This window comes from Eucyclogobius newberryi, unplaced genomic scaffold, assembly GCF_026437365.1.
Source record: "Eucyclogobius newberryi isolate DKJ021-1_F unplaced genomic scaffold, fEucNew1.0.hap1 SCAF_363, whole genome shotgun sequence".
Classification (NCBI taxonomy): domain Eukaryota; kingdom Metazoa; phylum Chordata; class Actinopteri; order Gobiiformes; family Gobiidae; genus Eucyclogobius; species Eucyclogobius newberryi.
The window spans coordinates 14,101-41,866 of record NW_027316016.1 but is presented as its reverse complement, the minus strand read 5'-3'; the positions used below and the strand labels follow the sequence as shown (position 1 = coordinate 41,866).

The 27,766-nt window shown below is 55.8% G+C and overlaps 1 protein-coding gene across 1 annotated transcript in view; it reads right to left on the bottom strand.

Annotated features, from left to right (window-relative positions):
* LOC140376516 (potassium voltage-gated channel subfamily V member 1-like) overlaps positions 1–27,265 on the bottom strand; it is a gene marked incomplete at its 5' end in the record, with an annotated part of 31,440 nt that extends 4,175 nt beyond the window's left edge. Inside the window, 5 exons of the mRNA XM_072462010.1 lie at positions 3,790–4,115; positions 10,069–10,366; positions 13,280–13,685; positions 14,764–15,029; positions 26,997–27,265. Of these exons, the coding sequence (XP_072318111.1) occupies positions 3,790–4,115; positions 10,069–10,366; positions 13,280–13,685; positions 14,764–15,029; positions 26,997–27,265 (1,565 nt within the window). The remainder of the gene's footprint in view (positions 1–3,789; positions 4,116–10,068; positions 10,367–13,279; positions 13,686–14,763; positions 15,030–26,996) is intronic.
* Positions 27,266–27,766: the final 501 nt, after the last annotated feature.

The window sequence follows — 27,766 nt, the reverse complement described above, 5'->3', positions numbered from 1 at the left end:
CGTGTTAAGCTCGTGTCAGACTTGTGTCACACTCTGTTACACTCGTGTTACACTCGCGTTACACTCTGTTACACTCGCGTTACACTCTGTTACACTCGCGTTACACTCTGTTACACTCGTGCTACACTCGTGTTTCACTCTGTTACACTCGCGTTACACTCTGTTACACTCGCGTTACACTCTGTTACACTCGCGTTACACTCTGTTACACTCGCGTTACACTCGTGTTACACTCTGTTGCACTCGCGTTACACTCTGTTACACGCGCTTTACACTTTTGTTACACTCGTGTTACTCTGTTATACTCGTGTTACACTTTTGTTACACTCTGTTACACTCGCATTACACTCTGTTACACTCTGCTACACTCTGTTAGACTCTGTTACACTCGCGTTACACTTTTGTAACATTCGCGTTACACTCTGTTACACTCGCGTTACACCCGTGTTACTCTGTTACACTCGCGTTACACTTTTGTTACACTTTTGTTACACTCTGTTACACTCGCGTTACACTCGCCTTACACTCGCTTTACACTTTTGTTACACTCGTGTTACACTCGTGTTACTCTGTTACACTCGCGTTATACTCTGTTAGACTGTTACACTCGTGTTACACTTTTGATACACTCGCGTTACACTTTCGTTACACTCGCGTTACACTCTGTTACACTCGTGTTACACCCGTGTAACACCCGCGTTACACTCGCGTTACGCTCGAGTTACGCTCTAGTTACGCTCGCGTTACACTCAGTTACACTCGCATTATGCTCGTGTTACGCTCGTGTCATACTTGTGTCACACTTGTGTTACACTCGTGTTACACTCTGTTACACTCGCGTTACACTCTGTTACACTCTGTTACACTCGCGTTACACTCTGTTACACTCGTGCTACACTCGTGTTTCACTCTGTTACACTCGCGTTACACTCTGTTACACTCGTGCTACACTCGTGTTTCACTCTGTTGCACTCGCGTTACACTCTGTTACACGCGCTTTACACTTTTGTTACACTCGTGTTACTCTGTTATACTCGTGTTACACTTTTGTTACACTCTGTTACACTCTGTTACACTCGCATTACACTCTGTTACACTCTGCTACACTCTGTTAGACTCTGTTACACTCGCGTTACACTTTTGTAACATTCGCGTTACACTCTGTTACACTCGCGTTACACCCGCGTTACACTTTTGTTACACTTTTGTTACACTCTGTTACACTCGCGTTACACTCGTGTTACACTCGCGTTACACTCGCCTTACACTCGCTTTACACTTTTGTTACACTCGTGGGACTCTGTTACACTCGCGTTATACTCTGTTAGACTGTTACACTCGTGTTACACTTTTGTTACACTCGCGTTACACTTTCGTTACACTCGCGTTACACTCTGTTACACTCGTGTTACACCCGTGTAACACCCGCGTTACACTCGCGTTACGCTCGAGTTACACTCTAGTTACGCTCGCGTTACACTCAGTTACACTCGCATTATGCTCGTGTTAAGCTCGTGTCAGACTTGTGTCACACTCTGTTACACTCGTGTTACACTCGCGTTACACTCTGTTACACTCGCGTTACACTCTGTTACACTCGCGTTACACTCTGTTACACTCGCGTTACACTCTGTTACACTCGTGCTACACTCGTGTTTCACTCTGTTACACTCGCGTTACACTCTGTTACACTCGCGTTACACTCGCGTTACACTCTGTTACACTCGCGTTACACTCGTGTTACACTCTGTTGCACTCGCGTTACACTCTGTTACACGCGCTTTACACTTTTGTTACACTCGTGTTACTCTGTTATACTCGTGTTACACTTTTGTTACACTCTGTTACACTCGCATTACACTCTGTTACACTCTGCTACACTCTGTTAGACTCTGTTACACTCGCGTTACACTTTTGTAACATTCGCGTTACACTCTGTTACACTCGCGTTACACCCGTGTTACTCTGTTACACTCGCGTTACACTTTTGTTACACTTTTGTTACACTCTGTTACACTCGCGTTACACTCGCCTTACACTCGCTTTACACTTTTGTTACACTCGTGTTACACTCGTGTTACTCTGTTACACTCGCGTTATACTCTGTTAGACTGTTACACTCGTGTTACACTTTTGTTACACTCGCGTTACACTTTCGTTACACTCGCGTTACACTCTGTTACACTCGTGTTACACCCGTGTAACACCCGCGTTACACTCGCGTTACGCTCGAGTTACGCTCTAGTTACGCTCGCGTTACACTCAGTTACACTCGCATTATGCTCGTGTTACGCTCGTGTCATACTTGTGTCACACTTGTGTTACACTCGTGTTACACTCTGTTACGCTTGTGTTACGCTCGTGTTACACTCGCATTACGCTCGCGTTAAGCTCGAGTGATGGTTGTGTTACGCTCTTGTTACGCTCTTGTTAGGCTCGAGTTACACTCGTGTTACACACACGTTACACTCTGTTTCACTCGCTTTACACTCGCGTTACGCTCATGTTACGCTCGTGTCACACTTGTGTTACGCTCGAGTTAAGCTCGAGTAATGGTCGTGTTACGCTCTTGTTACGCTCGAGTTACACTCGTGTTACACACACGTTACACTCTGTTACACTCGCTTTACACTTGTGTTACGCTCATGTTACGCTCGTGTCACACTTGTGTTACGCTCGTGTTACACTCTGTTACGCTCGTGTCACACTTGTGTTACGCTCGTGTTACACTCTGTTACACTCGTGTTACGCTCGTGTTACACTCGCGTTACGCTCGAGTTAAGCTCGAGTAATGGTCGTGTTACGTTCTTGTTACGCTCGAGTTACACTCGTGTTACACACACGTTACACTCTGTTACACTCGCTTTACACTCGCGTTACGCTCATGTTACGCTCGTATCACACTTTTGTTACGCTCGAGTTACACTCGTGTTACACACACGTTACACTCTGTTACACTCGCTTTACACTTGTGTTACGCTCGTGTTACGCTCGTGTCACACTTGTGTTACGCTCGTGTTACGCTCGTGTCACACTTGTGTTACGCTCGTGTTACGCTCGTGTTACACTCTGTTACACTCTTTACAGCTCCTCGTGTCGCTCCATTTCCTAATTCATTCTGAGCGTCCTAAATATTGACTCTGATGAATTTTAAATCACTTTTCAGGGGTAAAGCTAACAAACATTAGCATGCTAACGGTGCACTTCCTGCTTCTCGGAGAATAAAAGGATGTAGAGGAAGTGTCGTGGTCTCATTTCCACCTGAACAGATTTCACTGTTTTAAATGAACTAGTTCTGTTTTTCACGTTTAAAACCGTAAAAATCCGGTACAGCCTCTTAAGTTGTAGGCGAGTTAGGTTAGCATTAGCATTAGCATTAGCATTAGCGTTAGCATTAGCATTAGCATTAGCATTAGCGTTAGCGTTAGCATTAGCATTGAGACACAAACACAGACGCGACTTGGCTCCATCGTCAGTTCGACTTTACAGGAAATCGTTCTATTATTATTATGATCAATACTGTAGTTTCAGCTCGAAACAATCGAGCTGTGTTAGCCCCCCCGTCTCCCCCCGGGGCCCCCCGTCTCCCCCCTGGGGCCCCCCGTCTCCCCCCTGGGGCCCCCCGTCTCCCCCCGGGGCCCCCCGTCTCCCCCCGGGGGCCCCCGTCTCCCCCCTGGGGCCCCCCGTCTCCCCCCTGGGGCCCCCCGTCTCCCCCCGGGGCCCCCCGTCTCCCCCCGGGGCCCCCCGTCTCCCCCCGGGGCCCCCCGTCTCCCCCCGGGGCCTTCTCACCTTTAAGGACAGGTAGCAGACGGAGAAGCGCTCGTTGATGATGGCGATGGGCAGTGCCAGGACCAGGATTCCGGACAGGATGCAGAGGAAGGCCAGGATCTTCCCGAGCGCCGTGTCCGGCCTCACGTCGCCGTAGCCCACCGTGGTCATGGAGGTCGTGGCCCACCACCAGGCGGCCGGGACGCTGACGAAGGTGGAGCCCGGGACGTCGTGCTCCAGCGAGAAGACCACAGTGGAGAAGATGGAGATGCCCACGCCCAGGAAGAGCAGCAGAAGTCCCACCTCCTCGTAGCACTGAGCGATGGTCAGGCCCAGCGACCTCAGACCTGAGACATGAGACATGAGACATGAGACATGAGACCTGAGACATGAGACATGAGACATGAGACATGAGACATGAGACCTGAGACATGAGACATGAGACATGAGACATGAGACCTGAGACATGAGACATGAGACATGAGACATGAGACATGAGACCTGAGACCTGAGACATGAGACATGAGACATGAGACATGAGACATGAGACCTGAGACATGAGACATGAGACATGAGACCTGAGACCTGAGACATGAGACATGAGACATGAGACATGAGACCTGAGACATGAGACCTGAGACCTGAGACATGAGACATGAGACATGAGACATGAGACCTGAGACATGAGACATGAGACATGAGACATGAGACCTGAGACATGAGACATGAGACATGAGACATGAGACATTCAGACCTGAGACCTGAGACATGAGACCTGAGACCTGAGACCTGAGACCTGAGACATGAGACATGATACCTGAGACATGAGACATGAGACATGAGACATGAGACCTGAGACCTGAGACATGAGACATGAGACATGAGACATGAGACCTGAGACATGAGACCTGAGACATGAGACATGAGACATGATACATGATACATGAGACATTAGACATGAGACATGAGACATGAGACATGAGACCTGAGACCTGAGACATGAGACATGAGACCTGAGACATGAGACATGAGACATTCAGACACTGGACTTTTAGGACTGGGACAGAAGTTAAAGACATGATTTGAATTGTCTGTAAAGCCTGAACCACAGAACAGGTCCTCGTTTTATGATTATGTTTCACAACTTTGTGGTTGGACCAGGACCAGGACCACAACTGGTCCTGGTCCTGGTCCTGGTCCTGGTCCTGGTCCTGGTCCTGGTCCTGGTCCTGGTCCTGGTCTCTTCTCTCTCTCTTTAGTTTCATAATTCATCTCCAGGACGACCCAGTTCTTTCAGTTCTTTCTCTCCCTCTCACTCTCTCTCCATCTCTCCCTCCCTCCCTCCCTCTCTCCCTCCCTCCCTCCCTCCCTCCCTCCCTCCCTCTCTCTCTCCCTGTCTCCCTCCCTCTCTCCCTCCCTCCCTCCCTCCCTCTCTCCCTGTCTCCCTCCCTCCCTCTCTCCCTCCCTCTCTCCCTCCCTCCCTCCCTCCCTCCCTCTCTCCCTCCCTCTCTCCCTCCCTCTCTCCCTCCCTCTCTCCGTCCGGAGAGAGGAACTGGAGTTATAAATATCTGAAGTGTTGATTTGCTCCAGTTCTGTCAGGTCTGAAGGTCTCGGAGGAACCAGGCCCGGCCCAGAACTGGAGCGACTATCACCATGACGACTCGGCCCGTGAGCCGGACCACTTCAGACTCAGACAGAGGACGGTCCATGTTTGACCCGTTGTTCTTCACAAAAGCAGCTCCATCAGTGTTCAGGATGTTCCTCCACCTTCAGCTGCAGCTCACAGACAGAATCTTCTTCCTCTTCTCTGGGAGGAGCAGCCGCTCTACTCTGAGCTCCCCCGTGTGACTGAGCTCCTCCCTCTATCTCTAAGGGAGCGCCCAGCCACCCGGCGGAGGAAACTCATTTCGACCGATTGTATCATGACCCCACCCACCGGGAGAGAACAAGGACCCCCCACCCACCTGGAGAGAACAAGGACCCCCCACCCACCTGGAGAGAACAAGGACTCCCCACCCACCTGGAGAGGACAAGGACCCCCCACCCACCTGGAGAGGACAAGGACCCCCCACCCACCTGGAGAGAACAAGGACCCTCCACCCACCTGGAGAGAACAAGGACCCCCCACCCACCGGGAGAGAACAAGGACCCCCCACCCACCTGGAGAGAACAAGGACTCCCCACCCACCTGGAGAGAACAAGGACCCCCCACCCACCTGGAGAGAACAAGGACCCCCCACCCACCTGGAGAGAACAAGGACCCTCCACCCACCTGGAGAGAACAAGGACCCCTCACCCACCTGGAGAGAACAAGGACCCCCCACCCACCTGGAGAGAACAAGGACTCCCCACCCACCTGGAGAGAACAAGGACCCTCCACCCACCTGGAGAGAACAAGGACTCCCCACCCACCTGGAGAGAACAAGGACCCCCCACCCACCTGGAGAGAACAAGGACCCCCCACCCACCTGGAGAGAACAAGGACCCTCCACCCACCTGGAGAGAACAAGGACCCCTCACCCACCTGGAGAGAACAAGGACCCCCCACCCACCTGGAGAGAACAAGGACTCCCCACCCACCTGGAGAGAACAAGGACCCCCCACCCACCTGGAGAGAACAAGGACTCCCCACCCACCTGGAGAGAACAAGGACCCCCCACCCACCTGGAGAGAACAAGGACTCCCCACCCACCTGGAGAGAACAAGGACCCCCCACCCACCTGGAGAGAACAAGGACCCCCCACCCACCTGGAGAGAACAAGGACCCTCCACCCACCTGGAGAGAACAAGGACCCCTCACCCACCTGGAGAGAACAAGGACCCCCCACCCACCTGGAGAGAACAAGGACTCCCCACCCACCTGGAGAGAACAAGGACCCTCCACCCACCTGGAGAGAACAAGGACCCCCCACCCACCGGGAGAGAACAAGGACCCCCCACCCACCTGGGTTTAATCCCAACGACACTGAAGCCAATTAGTTCTGTTTCTCCATCGTCCTCCAGACGTTACAGTGACTCAACCTCTCCTCCATCTCCTCCATCTCCTCCATCTCCTCCATCTCCTCCATCTCCTCCGTCTCCTCCATCTCCTCCGTCTCCTCCGTCTCCTCCGTCTCCTCCGTCTCCTCCATCTCCTCCCTCTCCTCCATCTTCTCCATCTCCTCCCTCTCCTCCCTCTCCTCCGTCTCCTCCGTCTCCTCTCTCTCCTCCCTCTCCTCCCTCTCCTCCATCTCCTCCCTCTCCTCCGTCTCCTCCGTCTCCTCCATCTCCTCCATCTCCTCCATCTCCTCCATCTCCTCCATCTCCTCCATCTCCTCCCTCTCCTCCATCTCCTCCCTCTCCTCCCTCTCCTCCCTCTCCTCCATCTCCTCCATCTCCTCCATCTCCTCCCTCTCCTCCCTCTCCTCCATCTTCTCCATCTCCTCCCTCTCCTCCGTCTCCTCCGTCTCCTCCCTCTCCTCCGTCTCCTCCCTCTCCTCCGTCTCCTCCGTCTCCTCCATCTCCTCCATCTCCTCCATCTCCTCCCTCTCCTCCCTCTCCTCCATCTCCTCCCTCTCCTCCGTCTCCTCCCTCTCCTCCATCTCCTCCATCTCCTCCCTCTCCTCCCTCTCCTCCGTCTCCGCCATCTTCTCCATCACCTCCATCTCCTCCATCTCCTCCATCTTCTCCATCTCCTCCCTCTCCTCCGTCTCCTCCGTCTCCTCCATCTCCTCCATCTCCTCCATCTCCTCCATCTCCTCCCTCTCCTCCCTCTCCTCCATCTCCTCCCTCTCCTCCGTCTCCTCCGTCTCCTCCGTCTCCTCTCTCTCCTCCCTCTCCTCCCTCTCCTCCCTCTCCTCCGTCTCCTCCATCTCCTCCCTCTCCTCCCTCTCCTCCCTCTCCTCCATCTCCTCCATCTCCTCCATCTCCTCCCTCTCCTCCCTCTCCTCCATCTTCTCCATCTCCTCCCTCTCCTCCGTCTCCTCCGTCTCCTCCCTCTCCTCCGTCTCCTCCATCTCCTCCATCTCCTCCATCTCCTCCCTCTCCTCCGTCTCCTCCGTCTCCTCCGTCTCCTCCATCTCCTCCATCTCCTCCATCTCCTCCCTCTCCTCCCTCTCCTCCATCTCCTCCCTCTCCTCCGTCTCCTCCGTCTCCTCCCTCTCCTCCATCTCCTCCATCTCCTCCATCTCCTCCCTCTCCTCCCTCTCCTCCATCTCCTCCCTCTCCTCCCTCTCCTCCATCTCCTCCATCTCCTCCATCTCCTCCCTCTCCTCCCTCTCCTCCATCTTCTCCATCTCCTCCATCTCCTCCCTCTCCTCCGTCTCCGCCATCTTCTCCATCTCCTCCATCTCCTCCATCTCCTCCATCTCCTCCATCTCCTCCCTCTCCTCCGTCTCCTCCGTCTCCTCCATCTCCTCCATCTCCTCCATCTCCTCCCTCTCCTCCCTCTCCTCCATCTCCTCCCTCTCCTCCGTCTCCTCCGTCTCCTCCGTCTCCTCCGTCTCCTCCATCTCCTCCCTCTCCTCCCTCTCCTCCATCTCCTCCCTCTCCTCCCTCTCCTCCCTCTCCTCATCTCCTCCATCTCCTCCATCTCCTCCCTCTCCTCCCTCTCCTCCATCTTCTCCCTCTCCTCCCTCTCCTCATCTCCTCCATCTCCTCCATTTCCTCCCTCTCCTCCCTCTCCTCCATCTTCTCCATCTCCTCCATCTCCTCCCTCTCCTCCATCTCCTCCCTCTCCTCCCTCTCCTCCGTCTCCTCCATCTCCTCCATCTCCTCCCTCTCCTCCATCTTCTCCCACTCCTCCCTCTCCTCATCTCCTCCATCTCCTCCATCTCCTCCCTCTCCTCCCTCTCCTCCATCTTCTCCATCTCCTCCATCTCCTCCCTCTCCTCCATCTCCTCCCTCTCCTCCCTCTCCTCCGTCTCCTCCGTCTCCTCCGTCTCCTCCGTCTCCTCCATCTCCTCCCTCTCCTCATCTCCTCCATCTCCTCCATCTCCTCCCTCTCCTCCGTCTCCTCCATCTTCTCCATCTCCTCCATCTCCTCCCTCTCCTCCATCTCCTCCCTCTCCTCCCTCTCCTCCGTCTCCTCCATCTCCTCCATCTCCTCCCTCTCCTCCATCTTCTCCCACTCCTCCCTCTCCTCATCTCCTCCATCTCCTCCATCTCCTCCCTCTCCTCCCTCTCCTCCATCTTCTCCATCTCCTCCCTCTCCTCCCTCTCCTCCCTCTCCTCCGTCTCCTCCGTCTCCTCCGTCTCCTCCGTCTCCTCCATCTCCTCCCTCTCCTCATCTCCTCCATCTCCTCCATCTCCTCCCTCTCCTCCGTCTCCTCCATCTCCTCCATCTCCTCCCTCTCCTCCATCTTCTCCCACTCCTCCCTCTCCTCATCTCCTCCATCTTCTCCATCTCCTCCATCTCCTCCCTCTCCTCCATCTCCTCCCTCTCCTCCGTCTCCTCCGTCTCCTCCATCTCCTCCATCTCCTCCCTCTCCTCCCTCTCCTCCATCTCCTCCCTCTCCTCCGTCTCCTCCGTCTCCTCCGTCTCCTCCGTCTCCTCCATCTCCTCCCTCTCCTCCCTCTCCTCCATCTCCTCCCTCTCCTCCCTCTCCTCCCTCTCCTCATCTCCTCCATCTCCTCCATCTCCTCCCTCTCCTCCCTCTCCTCCATCTTCTCCCTCTCCTCCCTCTCCTCATCTCCTCCATCTCCTCCATTTCCTCCCTCTCCTCCCTCTCCTCCATCTTCTCCATCTCCTCCATCTCCTCCCTCTCCTCCATCTCCTCCCTCTCCTCCCTCTCCTCCGTCTCCTCCGTCTCCTCCGTCTCCTCCGTCTCCTCCATCTCCTCCCTCTCCTCATCTCCTCCATCTCCTCCATCTCCTCCCTCTCCTCCGTCTCCTCCATCTCCTCCATCTCCTCCCTCTCCTCCATCTTCTCCCACTCCTCCCTCTCCTCATCTCCTCCATCTTCTCCATCTCCTCCATCTCCTCCCTCTCCTCCCTCTCCTCCGTCTCCTCCGTCTCCTCCCTCTCCTCCCTCTCCTCCATCTTCTCCATCTCCTCCATCTCCTCCCTCTCCTCCATCTCCTCCCTCTCCTCCCTCTCCTCCGTCTCCTCCGTCTCCTCCGTCTCCTCCGTCTTCTCCATCTCCTCCATCTCCTCCCTCTCCTCCCTCTCCTCCCTCTCCTCCATCTCCTCCCTCTCCTCCCTCTCCTCATCTCCTCCATCTCCTCCATCTCCTCCGTTTTCATGTCGTTTGATGAAAATGATTTCTAGTTTTAGAGGTCAAAGGTCAGTTCTTTTAGGGTCTGACCATGTGGACTCTCTGACCTGTGAGGTGTCGCCCGAGCTTGAGCATCCTGAGCGAGCGCAGCAGCCTCAGAACCTGCACCACGCGCCCCATGTTCTCCAGCTCTGACGTGGCTCCATGCAGCTGCTCCACGGCCGACGTGACGTAGAACGGAAGCACCGCCACCAGGTCGATCACGTTCTGGACGCTGCGGCTGAAGCGACACTTGTCCCGGACGCAAAGGAACCGCGCCACGAGCTCCAGCGTGAACCAGGACACGCAGATGTACTCCAGGACGTCCAGCAGAGAAGACACGCCCAGCTCAGCTCCGAGCTCCGTCTGCAAGACAGAAACGCTCTGATCTACATTTGACCCGTCCCACCTGTCCCAGGTCCATCTACATTTGACCCGTCTCACCTGTCCCAGGTCCATCTACATTTGACCCGTCCCACCTGTCCCAGGTCCATCTACATTTGACCCGTCTCACCTGTCCCAGGTCCATCTACATTTGACCCGTCCCACCTGTCCCAGGTCCATCTACATTTGACCCGTCTCACCTGTCCCAGGTCCATCTACATTTGACCCGTCTCACCTGTCCCAGGTCCATCTACATTTGACCCGTCCCACCTGTCCCAGGTCCATCTACATTTGACCCGTCTCACCTGTCCCAGGTCCATCTACATTTGACCCGTCTCACCTGTCCCAGGTCCATCTACATTTGACCCGTCCCACCTGTCCCAGGTCCATCTACATTTGACCTGTCTCACCTGTCCCAGGTCCATCTACATTTGACCCGTCCCACCTGTCCCAGGTCCATCTACATTTGACCCGTCTCACCTGTCCCAGGTCAATCTACATTTGACCTGTCTCACCTGTCCCAGGTCCATCTACATTTGACCCGTCCCACCTGTCCCAGGTCTATCTACATTTGACCCGTCTCACCTGTCCCAGGTCCATCTACATTTGACCCGTCCCACCTGTCCCAGGTCCATCTACATTTGACCCGTCTCACCTGTCCCAGGTCCATCTACATTTGACCCGTCTCACCTGTCCCAGGTCCATCTACATTTGACCCGTCCCACCTGTCCCAGGTCTATCTACATTTGACCCGTCCCACCTGTCCCAGGTCCATCTACATTTGACCTGTCTCACCTGTCCCAGGTCCATCTACATTTGACCCGTCTCACCTGTCCCAGGTCCATCTACATTTGACCCGTCCCACCTGTCCCAGGTCCATCTACATTTGACCCGTCTCACCTGTCCCAGGTCCATCTACATTTGACCCGTCCCACCTGTCCCAGGTCCATCTACATTTGACCCGTCCCACCTGTCCCAGGTCTATCTACATTTGACCCGTCCCACCTGTCCCAGGTCCATCTACATTTGACCTGTCTCACCTGTCCCAGGTCCATCTACATTTGACCCGTCCCACCTGTCCCAGGTCCATCTACATTTGACCCGTCTCACCTGTCCCAGGTCAATCTACATTTGACCCGTCCCACCTGTCCCAGGTCCATCTACATTTGACCCGTCTCACCTGTCCCAGGTCCATCTACATTTGACCCGTCTCACCTGTCCCAAGTCCATCTACATTTGACCCGTCCCACCTGTCCCAGGTCCATCTACATTTGACCCGTCCCACCTGTCCCAGGTGCATCTACATTTGACCCGTCTCACCTGTCCCAGGTCCATCTACATTTGACCCGTCCCACCTGTCCCAGGTCTATCTACATTTGACCCGTCCCACCTGTCCCAGGTCCATCTACATTTGACCTGTCTCACCTGTCCCAGGGCCATCTACATTTGACCCGTCCCACCTGTCCCAGGTCCATCTACATTTGACCCGTCTCACCTGTCCCAGGTCAATCTACATTTGACCCGTCCCACCTGTCCCAGGTCCATCTACATTTGACTCGTCTCACCTGTCCCAGGTCCATCTACATTTGACCCGTCTCACCTGTCCCAAGTCCATCTACATTTGACCCGTCCCACCTGTCCCAGGTCCATCTACATTTGACCCGTCCCACCTGTCCCAGGTGCATCTACATTTGACCCGTCTCACCTGTCCCAGGTCCATCTACATTTGACCCGTCCCACCTGTCCCAGGTCTATCTACATTTGACCCGTCCCACCTGTCCCAGGTCCATCTACATTTGACCTGTCTCACCTGTCCCAGGGCCATCTACATTTGACCCGTCCCACCTGTCCCAGGTCCATCTACATTTGACCCGTCTCACCTGTCCCAGGTCAATCTACATTTGACCCGTCCCACCTGTCCCAGGTCCATCTACATTTGACTCGTCTCACCTGTCCCAGGTCCATCTACATTTGACCCGTCTCACCTGTCCCAAGTCCATCTACATTTGACCCGTCCCACCTGTCCCAGGTCCATCTACATTTGACCCGTCCCACCTGTCCCAGGTGCATCTACATTTGACCCGTCTCACCTGTCCCAGGTCCATCTACATTTGACCCGTCCCACCTGTCCCAGGTCTATCTACATTTGACCCGTCCCACCTGTCCCAGGTCCATCTACATTTGACCTGTCTCACCTGTCCCAGGGCCATCTACATTTGACCCGTCCCACCTGTCCCAGGTCCATCTACATTTGACCCGTCTCACCTGTCCCAGGTCAATCTACATTTGACCCGTCCCACCTGTCCCAGGTCCATCTACATTTGACTCGTCTCACCTGTCCCAGGTCCATCTACATTTGACCCGTCTCACCTGTCCCAAGTCCATCTACATTTGACCCGTCCCACCTGTCCCAGGTCCATCTACATTTGACCCGTCCCACCTGTCCCAGGTGCATCTACATTTGACCCGTCTCACCTGTCCCAGGTCCATCTACATTTGACCCGTCCCACCTGTCCCAGGTCTATCTACATTTGACCCGTCCCACCTGTCCCAGGTCCATCTACATTTGACCTGTCTCACCTGTCCCAGGGCCATCTACATTTGACCCGTCCCACCTGTCCCAGGTCCATCTACATTTGACCCGTCTCACCTGTCCCAGGTCAATCTACATTTGACCCGTCCCACCTGTCCCAGGTCCATCTACATTTGACTCGTCTCACCTGTCCCAGGTCCATCTACATTTGACCCGTCTCACCTGTCCCAAGTCCATCTACATTTGACCCGTCCCACCTGTCCCAGGTCCATCTACATTTGACCCGTCCCACCTGTCCCAGGTGCATCTACATTTGACCCGTCTCACCTGTCCCAGGTCTATCTACATTTGACCCGTCTCACCTGTCCCAGGTCCAGTGACATCAGCACCATGTTCACCACCGACAGAACCACAAAGGACATGGAGAGCGTCCCGAAGGTCCTGGCGATCCTGGATGAGTCCGGTTTCTCCAGGACGTCCCACAGTCTGCGCCTCAGCTCAGCGAAAACCACGCCCTCAAAGTCCTCCTGGTGCTGGTCCAGACTCTGCAGGTCCTGGTCCTGGTCCTGGTCCTGGTCCTGGTCCTGGTCCTGGTCCTGGTCCTGGTCCAGGTCCTTCTGGTCTTTGCGCCTGTCATAACGCTCTCTGCAGCAGCTCTGGATCCAGCGCTCCTCCAGGCCCCAGTACTCCAGCTCCTGCAGGAAGCACCACTCACACAGCTCCTCCTGCACGTGGAGGTGCCCCGTGTGGTAGAAGTGCAGCACGTACCTGAGGACAAGGAGGACAGGGACATGTCACAGAGGAGGAGCCACGAGGAGAAGCCACGAGAGGGAGCCGCGAGAAGGAGCCGCGAGGAGGAGCCACGAGAGGGAGCCGCGAGAAGGAGCCGCGAGGAGGAGCCACGAGAGGGAGCCGCGAGAAGGAGCCGCGAGGAGGAGCCAGGAGAAGGAGCCACGGGAAAAGGAGCCGCGAGGAGGAGCCACAAAGAGGAGCCACGGGAAAAGGAGCCGCGAGGAGGAGCCGCGAAAAGTAGCCGCGAGGAGGAGAAGGAGCCGCAAGAAGGAGCCGCAAGGAGGAGCCGCAAGGAGGAGCCGCGAGGAGGAGCCACGTGGGAGGAGCCGCGAGAAGGAGCCGTGAAAAGGAGCCGCGAGGAGGAGCCACGAGGAGGAGCCGCGAGGAGGAGCCGCGAGGAGGAGAAGGAGCCGCAAGAAGGAGCCGCAAGGAGGAGCCGCGAGGAGGAGCCACGGGAAGGAGCTACGTGGGAGGAGCCGAGAGAAGGAGCCGTAAGAAGGAGTCACGAGGAGGAGCCGCGAGGAGGAGCCACGAGGAGGTGCCGCGAGGAGGAGCCACGAGGAGGTGCCGCGAGGAGGAGCCATGGGAAGGAGCCACGTGGGAGGAGCCGCGAGGAGGAGCCGCGAGGAGACAAAAGCCTTCTTTAGCGTCACTTTGATGGTCCAGTGCACCTCACAGCGGCTGGAGACATGAAGAAGAAACTTACGCTATATTAATGACATAATTAAGTGCGTTTATGACGGGAAAACACGTCCGATTATCATGTGATCTTTGCCACGGTTTAACGAGGCGGTTGTGAACGGATGGTAGATTACATCTCTATTGCACTTTTTCTGCTCAGAGCAGTGCCTTTAGATTGAAAAGGACTTCTGGATGGAGAACCAGGTCTGGACCAGGTCCCGGTCCCTGGCCTTGGCTTTGGTCCTGTCTCTGGCCCTGGTCCTGGTCCTGGTCCTGGTCCTGGTCCTGGTCCTGGTCCTGGTCCTGGCCCTGGTCCTGGCCCTGGTCCTGGTCCTGTCTTGGTCCTGGCCCTGGTCCTGGTCCTGGTCCTCACTGAAAGGTCTTTGCGTTCCTGTCGAAGAAGAACTCGTGGTCCCTGAAGTCGTCGCAGAGGTCCAGGGCGGCGCCGGGGCAGAAGGCGAGTCGGCCGAGGCGAGTGTCCGGGAACGACGCCAACATCCGCGGCGACAGAGCGAAGCGAGCCCCGCCCACGTTCACCTGGAACACGTTGAGGGGCGGAGCCGAGGCAGCGTCGCCGGAGAGCGCCTTGGAGTCCAGGGACGGACTGTCCATCGGACGCTGCGCCATTCCGACGGTCTCCTGCAGGGGGAGACACAGGACAGTTTTGTCTCATTTCTTTGACTTCACTGCATGTGAGGGGCGTGGCTAAAGCTAGTGCGTGAGGGGCGTGGCTAAAGCTAGTGTGTGAGGGGCGTGGCTAAAGCTAGAGCATGTGAGGGGCGTGGCTAAAGCTAGAGCATGTGAGGGGCGTGGCTAAAGCTAGAGCATGTGAGGGGCGTGGCTAAAGCTAGTGTGTGTGAGGGGCGTGGCTAAGCTAGTGTGTGTGAGGGGCGTGGCTACAGTTAGTGCGTGTGAGGGGCGTGGCTAAAGCTAGTGCGTGTGAGGGGCGTGGCTAAGCTAGTGTGTGTGAGGGGCGTGGCTAAAGCTAGTGTGTGTGAGGGGCGTGGCTAAGCTAGTGTGTGTGAGGGGCGTGGCTAAAGCTAGTGTGTGTGAGGGGCGTGGCTCTTGACAAAGCGAGTGCCATAAACAAGAAACAGCTGTTACTAATGTGCTTTGCAGAGCGGTCAGAGAGGCTGGTCAGAGAGCGGTCAGAGTGGCCAGATAGTGGTCAGAGCGGTCAGAGAGTGGCCAGAGTGGCCAGATAGTGGTCAGAGCGGTCAGAAAGCAGTCAGAGAGCGGTTAGAGCAGTCAGAGTGGTCAGAGAGGCTGGTCAGAGAGTGGTCAGAGTGCGGTCAGAGAGGCTGGTCAGAGAGCAGTCAGAGTGGCCAGATAGTGGTCAGAGCGGTCAGAGAGTGGCCCGATAGCGGTCAGAGAGCGGCCAGAGAGGTCAGAGAGCGGTCAGAGAGCGGTCAGAACGGTCAGAGTGGTCAGAGAGCGGTCAGAGCAGTCAGAGAGCGGTCAGAGAGCAGTCAGAGAGCGGTCAGAGAGCGGTCAGAGAGCGGTCAGAGCAGTCAGAGAGCGGTCAGAGCAGTCAGAGAGCGGTCAGAGCAGTCAGGGAGCGGCCAGAGCAGTCAGAGAGCGGTCAGAGCAGTCAGGGAGCGGCCAGAGCAGTCAGGGAGCGGTCAGAGCAGTCAGGGAGCGGCCAGAGCAGTCAGGGAGCGGTCAGAGCAGTCAGGGAGCGGCCAGAGCAGTCAGAGAGCGGTCAGAGCAGTCAGGGAGCGGCCAGAGCAGTCAGGGAGCGGTCAGAGCAGTCAGGGAGCGGCCAGAGCAGTCAGGGAGCGGTCAGAGCAGTCACAGAGCGGTCAGAGAGCGGTCAGAGCAGTCAGAGAGCGGTCAGAGCAGTCAGAGAGCGGTCAGAGCAGTCAGGGAGCGGCCAGAGCAGTCAGAGAGCGGTCAGAGCAGTCAGGGAGCGGCCAGAGCAGTCAGGGAGCGGTCAGAGCAGTCACAGAGCGGTCAGAGCGGTCAGAGCGGTCAGCTTCTTGTATCATCAACTTTAAACTGATCCAGGAAAAGTCTAAACTGAAAAACAACTTGACGCCAACATTTAATTAAACTTCATAAAAACAAAAAATGCAATCGTTTGAGAAACGACAATTCGATACTTCAGACGATACGTCGATATTAATGAGGTTTAAATGATTTAGTTTTTATTATTCAACATAAATATCAGAACATTTAGTCGACAAAAGAAACGGCGGTTCATGAATCTGTTTTTGTCACTTTCATTAATGAAGAAGTTTGTGACGCGTTTGAAGATTATGGATTATTTAATCACGGAAAGTGCTTTTCAAACATTTATGTGACAAACCCTGACGTGGTTTAGTCCTGGTTTAGTCCTGGTTTAGTCCTGGTTTTGACCTGGTTTAGTCCTGGTTTATTCATGCTTTTGACCTAATTTTGACCTGATTTTGACCTAATTTATACCTGGTTTAGACCTGGTTTAGACTTGGTTTACACCTGGTTTAGTCCTGGTTTAGATCTGGTTTAGACCTGGTTTGGACCTGGTTTAGTCCTGGTTTAGTCCTGGTTTAGTCCTGGTTTACACCTGGTTTAGTCCTGGTTTACACCTGGTTAGTCCAGTTCTTACCTTGACTTCAGGAGCCCAGTTCTGGTTCAAATCCATTTTTCTTCCGATGAATAAAATAAAATCTGAACATTTCTGTTCCTTCGGTTTGTCCCAAAGTCAAAGGTCACATGACACAGGGTCAAGAGGTCATGTGACCGCAACGGGAACAGAAGGGAGCAAAGAGAGGAGCAAAGAGAGGAGCAAAGAGAGGAGCAAAGAGAGGAGCAAAGAGAGGAGCAAAGAGAGGAGCAAAGAGAGGAGCGCTCTGTGTCGGAGTGAAGAAGTGAAGCTGTGAGCAAAAGAGAGGGAGGTGAGAGAGAGAGAGGGAGAGAGAGAGAGGGAGAGAGAGGGAGGAGAGAGAGAGGGAGGAGAGAGAGGGAGGAGAGAGAGAGGGAGGAGAGAGAGAGAGAGGGAGAGAGGGAGAGAGAGGGAGGAGAGAGAGAGGGAGGAGAGAGAGAGAGAGGGAGAGAGGGAGAGAGAGGGAGGAGAGAGAGAGGGAGGAGAGAGAGAGGGAGAGAGGAGAGAGAGGGAGGAGAGAGAGAGGGAGGAGAGAGAGAGAGGGAGGAGAGAGAGAGAGAGGGAGGAGAGAGAGAGAGGAGAGAGAGGGAGGAGAAAGAGAGGGAGGAGAGAGGGAGAGAGGGAGGAGAGAGAGAGAGAGGGAGAGAGGGAGGAGAGAGAGAGAGGAGAGAGAGGGAGGAGAGAGAGAGAGAGGGAGGGCATGAGGCCCCCGACATGAGGCCCCCGACATGAGGCCCTCGACATGAGGCTCTGACATGAGGCTCCGACATGAGGCCCCCGACATGAGGCCCCCGACATGAGGCCCCCGACATGAGGCCCCCGACATGAGGCCCCCGACATGAGGCCCCCGACATGAGGCCCCCGACATGAGGCCCTCGACATGAGGCCCTCGACATGAGGCCCTCGACATGAGGCTCTGACATGAGGCTCCGACATGAGGCCCCCGACATGAGGCCCCCGACATGAGGCCCCCCGACATGAGGCCCCCGACATGAGGCCCTCGACATGAGGCCCCCGACATGAGCCCCCCGGCATGAGGCCCCCCGGCATGAGGCCCCCCGACAAGAGGCCCCCGACATGAGGCCCTCGACATGAGGCTCCGACATGAGGCTCCGACATGAGGCCCCCGACATGAGGCCCCCGACATGAGCCCCCCGACATGAGGCCCCCGACATGAGGCCCCCGACATGAAGCCCCCGACATGAGGCCCCCGACATTAGGCCCCCGACATTAGGCCCCCGACATGAGGCCCCCGACATGAGCCCCCCGGCATGAGGCCCCCGACATGAGGCCCTCGACATGAGGCCCCCGACATGAGGCCCCCGACATGAGGCCCCCGACATGAGCCCCCCGGCATGAGGCCCCCGACATGAGGCCCTCGACATGAGGCCCGCGACATGAGGCCCCCGACATGCGGCCCTCGACATGAGGCTCCGACATGAGGCTCCGACATGAGGCCCCCGACATGAGGCCCCCGACATGAGCCCCCCGACATGAGGCCCCCGACATGAGGCCCCCGACATGAGGCCCTCGACATGAGGCCCCCGACATGAGGCCCCCGACATGAGGCCCCCGACATGAGGCCCCCGACATGAGGCCCTCGACATGAGGCCCCCGACATGAGGCCCCCGACATGAGGCCCCCGACATGAGGCCCCCGACATGAGCCTCCCGGCATGAGGCCCCCGACATGAGGCCCTCGACATGAGGCCCCCGACATGAGGCCCCCGACATGAGGCCCCCGACATGAGCCCCCCGACATGAGGCCCCCGACATGAGGCCCTCGACATGAGGCCCCCGACATGAGGCCCCCGGCATGAGGCCCCCGACATGAGGCCCTCGACATGAGGCCCCCGACATGAGGCCCCCGACATGAGGCCCCCGACATGAGCCCCCCGATATGAGGCCCCCGACATGAGGCCCCCGACATGAGGCCCCCGACATGAGGCTCCGACATGAGGCTCCGACATGAGGCCCCGACATGAGGCCCTCGACATGAGGCCCCCGACATGAGCCCCCCGGCATGAGGCCCCCCGGCATGAGGCCCCCCGACATGAGGCCCCCGACATGAGGCCCTCGACATGAGGCCCCCGACATGAGCCCCCCGGCATGAGGCCCCCCGGCATGAGGCCCCCCGACATGAGGCCCCCGACATGAGGCCCCCGACATGAGCCCCCCGACATGAGGCCCCCGACATGAGGCCCCCGACATGAGGCCCTCGGCATGAGGCCCCCCGGCATGAGGCCCCCGACATGAGGCCCCCGACATGAGGCCCCCGACATGAGGCCCCAGACATGAGGCCCCTGACATGAGGCCCCCGACATGAGGCCCCCGACATGAGGCCCCAGACATGAGGCCCCCGACATGAGGCCCCCGACATGAGGCCCCTGACATGAGGCCCCTGACATGAGGCCCCTGACATGAGGCCCCCGACATGAGGCCCCCGACATGAGGCCCCAGACATGAGGCCCCTGACATGAGGCCCCCGACATGAGGCCCCCGACATGAGGCCCCAGACATGAGGCCCCCGACATGAGGCCCCCGACATGAGGCCCCTGACATGAGGCCCCTGACATGAGGCCCCTGACATGAGGCCCCTGACATGAGGCCCCTGACATGAGGCCCCCGACATGAGGCCCCCGACATGAGGCCCCAGACATGAGGCCCCCGACATGAGGCCCCCGACATGAGGCCCCTGACATGAGGCCCCTGACATGAGGCCCCTGACATGAGGCCCCTGACATGCACCATCACAGATTTTAACCTTTTTAAATCGAGGCAAAAACATATTTCTTCAGACTTTTAACACTCTAATGACACTTTATTTTGCACAGTTTGTTTTCTTATTTAGTTTGTTTTGTGTTTCTTGATTGTGAAGCACTTTAAGTGTCGATAACGCACAGATTTCCTCTTAATAAACGACTCGTTTCATGCTTTTCAGGTTTTAGAGCTCATCTCAGACCACATGCCCCTGACCTGTGGGTCACCCCAAGGGTCAGTCCTGGGACCCCTTCTGTTCAGCCTCTACATCAGTGGTTCTTAACCTGGGTTGGATGGAACCCCAGGGGCCCAGGGGTTCGGTGGAGGTCAACACACACATCCGACTCATATGATTGGTGACACTCCCCTCTTGGACACGCCCCTCTTGGACACGCCCCTCTGTGCTGAAGGGAATGTGGCGCTCAGTAGTCGACTTGTGACGTCGTGATGTACATCTAATATTTTAGACTGAATCAAAGACTTTCCGGGCAAAGTATTTGTGTCTGAGGTTTTGTTTTTGCAGTAGGTTTTACTCGTGTACTTTGTGTACTCGTGTACTTTGTGTACTCGTGTACTTTAATTGATGAGAAATGACTCCGATGTGAAACATAGTGAACAAAGTTGAATCCACAGTTTTGTGACACTTTTTACAGGAGAAATCAAACACATATTCTCTGAAATAGAATAAAACCATTTGTCTCTGTGACTCCTGGCCACGCCCCCTGAGCGCTGACTCTCTTAAAGTGACAGTAACACATTTACGTCAGAAGGCAAAAGACAAATACATTCTACAAATAAAACAAATGTAATCAAATGAATTTAGCTCATTCAAACAACCAAATTATTTATCTGTGAAACATAAAATTACACATTTATAATAAAATATCAACACTGTAGATTTCCATATGAACTTATTCATGAACTAAACTGGCTCTTCAGTCTTGTACCAGCTGCACCTAAAAGGGCCAAAGGGACCAGAGAAAAGGCCCTTGAGTCGAGCCTGTATGAAAACCCTTATATCTGGGCTAAGACACGGTACCAGTCTGGCCCCCCAAGGGCCAAAAGGTCAGCCTCTGGGGCCATTTCCTTGTCCTTTTCTACTATAATATAATATAATATAATATAATATAATATAATATATTTGTGAGCACTCCTCCTTGAACCGACACCTTAACGTGGTGGAGGGGTTTGAGCGCCCGAATGATCCCGGGAGCTGTGTTGTCGGGGGCTTCATGCCCCTGGTAGGGTCTCCCAAGGCAAACAGGTCCTAGGTGACGGGTCAGACAAAGATCGGTTCAGAAGCCCCCTATGATGAGTAAAAGAACAAGGCCGTTTACGTCGCCCGGATCGGCGTCACCGGGACCCCATCCTGGAGCCAGGCCTGGGATGGGTGCTCGATGGCGAGCGCCTGGTGGCCGGGTCTTACCCCACGGGGCCCGGCCGGGCACAGCCCGAAGGAGCAACGTGGGGCCGCCCTCCCGTGGGCCCACCACCCGAAGGAGGATCCATAAGGGGCCGGTGCAGAGAGATCTGGGCGGCAGTCGACGGCAGGGGCCTCTGCGACCAGATCTCCAGACACAGAGACTAACTCTGGGGACATGGAATGTCACCTGGCTGGGGGGAGGAGCCTGAGCTTGTGCAGGAGGTTGAGCGATACCGACTAGATATAGTCGGCCTCACCTCCACGCACAGTTTGGGCTCTGGAACCACCTCCTCGAGAGGGGCTGGACGCTCCAATTCTCTGGTGTTGCCCGCGGGGAGAGGCGGCGGGCTGGTGTGGGCTTGCTTATAGCCCCTCAGCTCAGCCGCCACGTGTTGGAGTTTACCCCAGTGAACGAGAGGGTCCCGTCCCTCCGCCTTCGGGTGGGGGACCGGTCTCTCACTGTTGTGGCGGCGTACGGGCCGAACAGCAGTGCAGAGTACCCGGCCTTCTTGGAGTCCTTGGGAGGAGTACTGGACAGTGCACCGACCGGGGACTCCGTTGTTCTACTGGGGGACTTCAACGCCCACGTGGGGAATGACAGTGACACCTGGGGAGGGGTAATCGGGAAGAACGGCTTCCCCGATCTGAACCCGAGCGGTGTTCAGTTATTGGACTTCTGTGCTAGCCACGGTTTGTCCATAACGAACACCATGTTCAAGCACAAGGGTGTTCATCAGTGCACATGGCACCAGGACACCCTAAGCCGGAGGTCAATGATCGACTTTGTTGTCGTGTCATCTGACCTCCGGCCGCGTGTCTTGGACACTCGGGTGAAGAGAGGGGCAGAGTTGTCAACCGATCACCACCTGGTGGTGAGTTTGATCCGATGGCGGAGGAGGAAGCCGGACAGACTTGGCAGACCCAAGCGCATTGTGAGGGTCTGTTGGGAACGTCTAGTGGAGCCCTCTGTCAGTAGGGTATTCAACTCGCACCTCCGGGAGAGCTTCTCCCATGTCCCGGGGGAGGTTGGGGACATTGAGTCTGAGTGGACCATGTTCTCAGCCTCCATTGTTGATGCGGCTGCTCGGAGCTGTGGTCGCAAGGTCTCCGGTGCCTGTCGTGGCGGCCCCCGAACCCGGTGATGGACACCGGAAGTAAGGGATGCCGTCAGACTGAAGAAGGAGGCCTATCAGGCCACTCTGGCTTGTGGGTCTCCGGAGGTTATCGACGGGTATTGGCAGGCCAAGCGAGCCGCGGCTCGTGCTGTCGCAGAGGCAAAAACCCGGGCCTGGGAGGAGTTTGGGGAGGCCATGGAGGAGGACTATCGGTCGGCCTCAAAGAAATTCTGGCAAACCGTCCGGCGCCTCAGGAGGGGGAAGCAGTGCCTCATCAACACCGTTTACGGTGCGGGTGGAGGCCTGCTGACCTCGACTGGGGATGTCGTCGGACGGTGGAAGGAATACTTTGAGGATCTCCTTAATCCCTCAGTCACGTCTTCCGAAGAGGAAGTAGAGACCGGGGACTCGGAGGCTGGCTCATCCATCACCCAAGCTGAAGTCACTGAGGTTGTTCGCAAACTCCTCGGTGGCAGGGCTCCGGGGGTGGATGAGATCCGCCCTGAGTACCTAAAGTATCTGGATGTTGTAGGACTGTCTTGGTTGACACGTCTCTGCAACATCGCGTGGCGGTCGGGGACCGTGCCTCTGGACTGGCAGACCGGGGTTGTGGTCCCTCCGTTTAAGAAGGGGGACCGGAGGGTGTGTTCCAACTACAGAGGGATCACACTCCTCAGCCTCCCGGGTAAGGTCTATTCCAAGGTACTGGAGAGGAGAATCCGACCGACAGTCGAATCTCGTGTTCAGGAGGAGCAGAGTGGTTTTCGTCCCGGTCGTGGAACAATGGACCAGCTCTATACCCTCCATCGGGTGCTCGAGGGTTCATGGGAGTTTGCCCAACCAGTCCACATGTGCTTTGTGGATCTGGAGAAGGCTTTCGACCGTGTCCCTCGGGGTGTCCTTTGGGGGGTGCTCCGGGAGTACGGGGTCCGGGGCCCTTTGCTCAGGGCTGTCCGGTCCCTGTATGACCGGAGCAGGAGCTGTGTTCACATTGCCGCAGTAAGTCAGAACTGTTCCCAGTGCATGTTGGACTCCGCCAGGGCTGCCCTTTGTCACCGGTTCTGTTCATAATTTTTATGGACAGAATTTCTAGGCGCAGTCAGGGGTCGGAGGGTGTGGTCAGGGGTCAGAGGGTGTGGTCAGGGGTCGGAGGGTGTCCGGTTTGGGGACCACAGGATTCCATCTCTGCTGTTTGCAGACGATGTTGTCCTGATGGCTACATCAAACCCGGACCTGCAACATGCACTGGGACGGTTTGCAGCCGAGTGTGAAGCGGCTGGGATGAGAATCCGAGGCCATGGTTCTCGACCGGAAAAAGGTGGCTTGCCCTCTTCAGGTGGGTGGGGTGTCCTTGCCCCAAGTGGAGGAGTTCAAGTATCTCGGGGTCTTGTTCACGAGTGAGGGAAGGATGGAGCGTGAGATCGACAGGCGGATCGGTGCAGCGGCTGCAGTGATGCAGTCGCTGCATCGACCGTTGTGGTAAAGAAGGAGCTGAGTCGAAAGGCAAAGCTCTCTATTTACCGGTCGGTCTAAGTTCTGACCTCACCTATGGTCATGAGCTTTGGGTAGTGACCGAAAGAACAAGATCGCGGATACAAGCGGTCGAAATGAGTTTCCTCCGCCGTGTGGCTGGGCGCTCCCTTAGAGATAAGGTGAGGAGCTCGGCCACACAGGGGGAGCTCGGAGTAGAGCCGCTGCTCCTCCACGTCGAGAGGAGCCAGCTGAGGTGGCTCGGGCATCTGTTCCGGATGCCTCCTGGGCGCCTCCCTCGGGAGGTGTTTCAGGCATGTCCCACCGGGAAGAGGCCCCGGGGAAGACCCAGGACACGCTGGAGAGACTATGTCTCTCGGCTGGCCTGGGAACGCCTCGGGATCCCCCCGGAGGAGTTAGAGGAAGTGTCTGGGGAGGAGGAAGTCTGGGAGTCCCTGCTCAGACTGCTGCCCCCGCGACCCGGCCCCGGATAAAGCGGCAGAAGATGGATGGATGGATGGATATTTGTGAGCGATCCTTTTGGAGGAAGCTGGACATAAAAATGAAGAAAAGGAACAGACTTTGTTGAAATGAGGTGAAGGTGCATTTCTGTCTGTGAAAGTCTGATTTGCAGTAAATATTCATGGTTATGTTTTTGTGTGAAAATGTTGTTCTTTGATTTCTTTGTTGATTCTTTGTTTTGAATTTGAAAAAATCATATTTGATCTTTCCACTTCAGAAGGTGAATGTGCTCATGAGACTGACGGGTTCAGAACCTCCCAAAAGGTTTAGAACCCCTGCTCTACATGCTGCTGTTAGGTCACATGACACGCAGTGAAAATGTGCAGACGAGTCAGATCTATGTTTCCCTGACGACAGGTGACATGAGGTAAACCATAACGAGAGAGTCTGTGGTGAGAAGAGAAGCTTCATTTGTCCCACAAACTCAGCATCAAAGAAACACTCAAAAACCCAAGAGAAACAAAAGAACGAACAAAAGAACTCATGAACTTTCAACAGTATTAATTAAGGACTGGCAGACCGGGGCGGGGCCCCTCTGGTCAAGGAGGGGGAGGGTGTGTTCCACCTACAGAGGATCACACTCCTCAGCCTCCCATAGGGTCTGTTCCAGGTCCTGGAGGAGAATCTGACCCATAGAACCTCAGGTTCAGGAGGTTTAGGTCCTGGTGGTGCAACACTGGACCAGCTCTAGACTCTCCACCAGGGGGCGCCAGGGCTCATGGGAGTTTGCACAGTCACATGTGCTCTGTGGATCTGGAGATGGCTTTGGACCGTTTCCCTCGGGGTGTCCTTTGGGGGGTGCTCCGGGAGTACGGGGTCCGGGGTCCTTTGCTCAGGGCTGTCCAGTCCCTGTCTGACCAGAGGGGGCGCTGTAAGTCAGACCTGTTCCCAGTGCGTGAGGGACTCCTCAGGGCTGCACTTTGTCACCGGTTCTATTCATAGTTTTGATGGACAGAATTTCTAGGTACAGTCAGGGGTCAGAGGGTGTGGTCAGGGGTCAGAGGGTGTGGTCAGGGGTCAGAAGGTGTGGTCAGGGGTCGGAGGGTGTGGTCAGGGGTCAGAGGGTGTGGTCAGGGGTCAGAGGGTGTGGTCAGGGGTCAGAGGGTGTGGTCAGGGGTCGGAGGGTGTGGTCAGGGGTCAGAGGGTGTGGTCAGGGGTCCAGGTGGGTGGTGGGTCCTTGTCCTCTCCAGGTGGGTGGGGGGTCCTTGCCCCAAGTGGAGGAGTGCAAGTATCTCGGGGTCTTGTTCACGAGTGAGTGAAGGATGGAGCGTGAGATCGACAGTTGGATCGATGCAGTTGCTGCATCGACTGTTGTGGTGAAGAAGGAGCTGAGTCCAAAGACAAAGCTCTGGATTTATCGGTCACTCTACGTTCTGACCTCACCTATGGTCATGAGCTTTAATGACCCAAAGGACAAGATCGCGGATACAAGTGGTCGAAATGAGTTCCCTCCCCCGGGTGGCTGGGCGCTCCCTTAGAGATAGGGTGAGGAGCTCGGCCACACGGGGGGAGTTCGGAGTATAGCTGCTGCTCGGGCATCTGTTCCGGAGCCTCCTGGGCGCCTCCCTGGGGAGGTGTTTCAGGCATGTCCCACCGGAAGGGGCCCCGGGGAAGACCCAGGAGGGACTATGTCTCTTGGCTGGCCTGGGAACGCCTCGGGATCCCCCCAGAGGGAGAAGAAAGTCTGGGAGTCCTGCTTAGACTGCCGCCCCCGCGACCCGGCCCCGGATAAAGCAGAAGAGAATGGATGGATGGCTAAAGTTCTTGATTGTTTTCTTGGTGTTCAAGGTTCTTCTGGTCAGGTGTTGTGGAGGACCTGGTTCTGGTTCCTCTGGTCAGGTGTTGTGGAGGACCTGGTTCTGGTTCCTCTGGTCAGGTGTTGTGGAGGACTTGGTTCTGGTTCCTCTGGTCAGGTGTTGTGGAGGACTTGGTTCTGGTTCTTCTGGTCAGGTGTTCTGGTGGGCCTGGTTCTGGTTCCTCTGGAGAACTCAGCTGAAGGTTCCTCTTCAGTGTCAGAACATTCCGGTCCGTCTCTGTGAGCGGTCATGTGTCTGTTGAGATTTCCTCTACGGCCAAATGTTTTCTTACAGACTGAACAACTGTAAGGTCTCTCTCCAGAGTGAGTGGCCATGTGGTCGTTGAGAGTACTTTTTTGGACAAATGTTTTTTCACAGTTTGAGCAGCTGTAAGGTCTCTCTCCAGTGTGGATTCTGGTGTGTGTTTTTAGCTTTAGTTTAGTCTTAAACCTCTTCTGACAAACAGAACACTTGTGTTTCTTCCCTCCTCCTCCTGCTCCTCCTCCTCCTGCTCCTCCTCCGTGGTCTCCATCAGCCTCTGTCTCCATCTGTGCAGTTGAACTTCTGGCTGGAGGTTCCCAGTCTTCATCACTGTCAGTGTCAGAAGAGTTCTCAGTGTCTTCCTCAGTGTCTGAGTGTAACTGTGGGTCTAAGCTGATATCTGCTCCTCCTCCTGCTCCTCCCCCTGCTCCTGCTCCTCCTCCACACTGCTCTCCCTGTGTCTCTCTGTGCTCTCGTTGTTCGTCTGAGTGGAAATGCTTTTCTCTTTTGTGCTGTTTTTTTTCTTTTATATTAGAGCTTTAATCATGGACTGTACAGCTGAAAGGTTTGTCCGCTGAATGGTCAGTTTTAGCATCACACAGTGAAAATACATCACTAATAATAATGTCTGGAGTACTTCTGCTTCCTCTTCAATCTGAGGAGTCTCTGGGTTTACCTGCTTCACTCTGGGCTCCTCCTGAACAGCTGCAGGACCAGGCTCCACCTGAGCACCTGCAAGATGGGGCTCCATCATAACAACTGCACGACCAGGCTCCTCCTGATCAGCTGCAAGACCGGGCTCCACCTTTACAACTGCTGGACCAGGCTCCTCCTGAACAGCTGCAAGACCAGGCTCCACCTTAACTACAGGACTGGACTCCTCCTGTACACCTGCAGGACCGGGTTCCATCTTAACACCTGCAGGACCAGGCTCCTCCTGAACACCTGCAGGAGAGAAAAAACCAGGTAAGAAACCCACTGAGATGGAGAGCTCTTTTACAGGGGCGTCATACTTCAACAGAAGCACTGCAGCTAGACCACACCCCCTGATCCCCAACAACCGTTTCCACGCCGTTGCTATGGACATTATCATCCCAGACGGCTCAGTTGAGAGATTGTGGAGAGAGGAGTGTCGTAAGCTGCATAATGCTTCATGTTTTATTACAATAAGTCACATATTCACAGAGAAACGAGACAAACGAGGAAGTGAATTTAGACGCAGCAAAGCGCAATGACACAGATGGAGCGCGAGCATACGAGCCGTGCTCAGCATTTTATAACGCGTCCAAACCTGCTCCGCTCCGAATATAAAACATTTTGTGCTACATGGGGCATTTTTAACACTTTTAACTACATTTCTTGTCATTTCTATCATTTTTAGAGGTTTTTATTGCCCCACATGCTCTACGCTGTCCACTTCCTTGTGGGCGTTCGATCACGGGATAC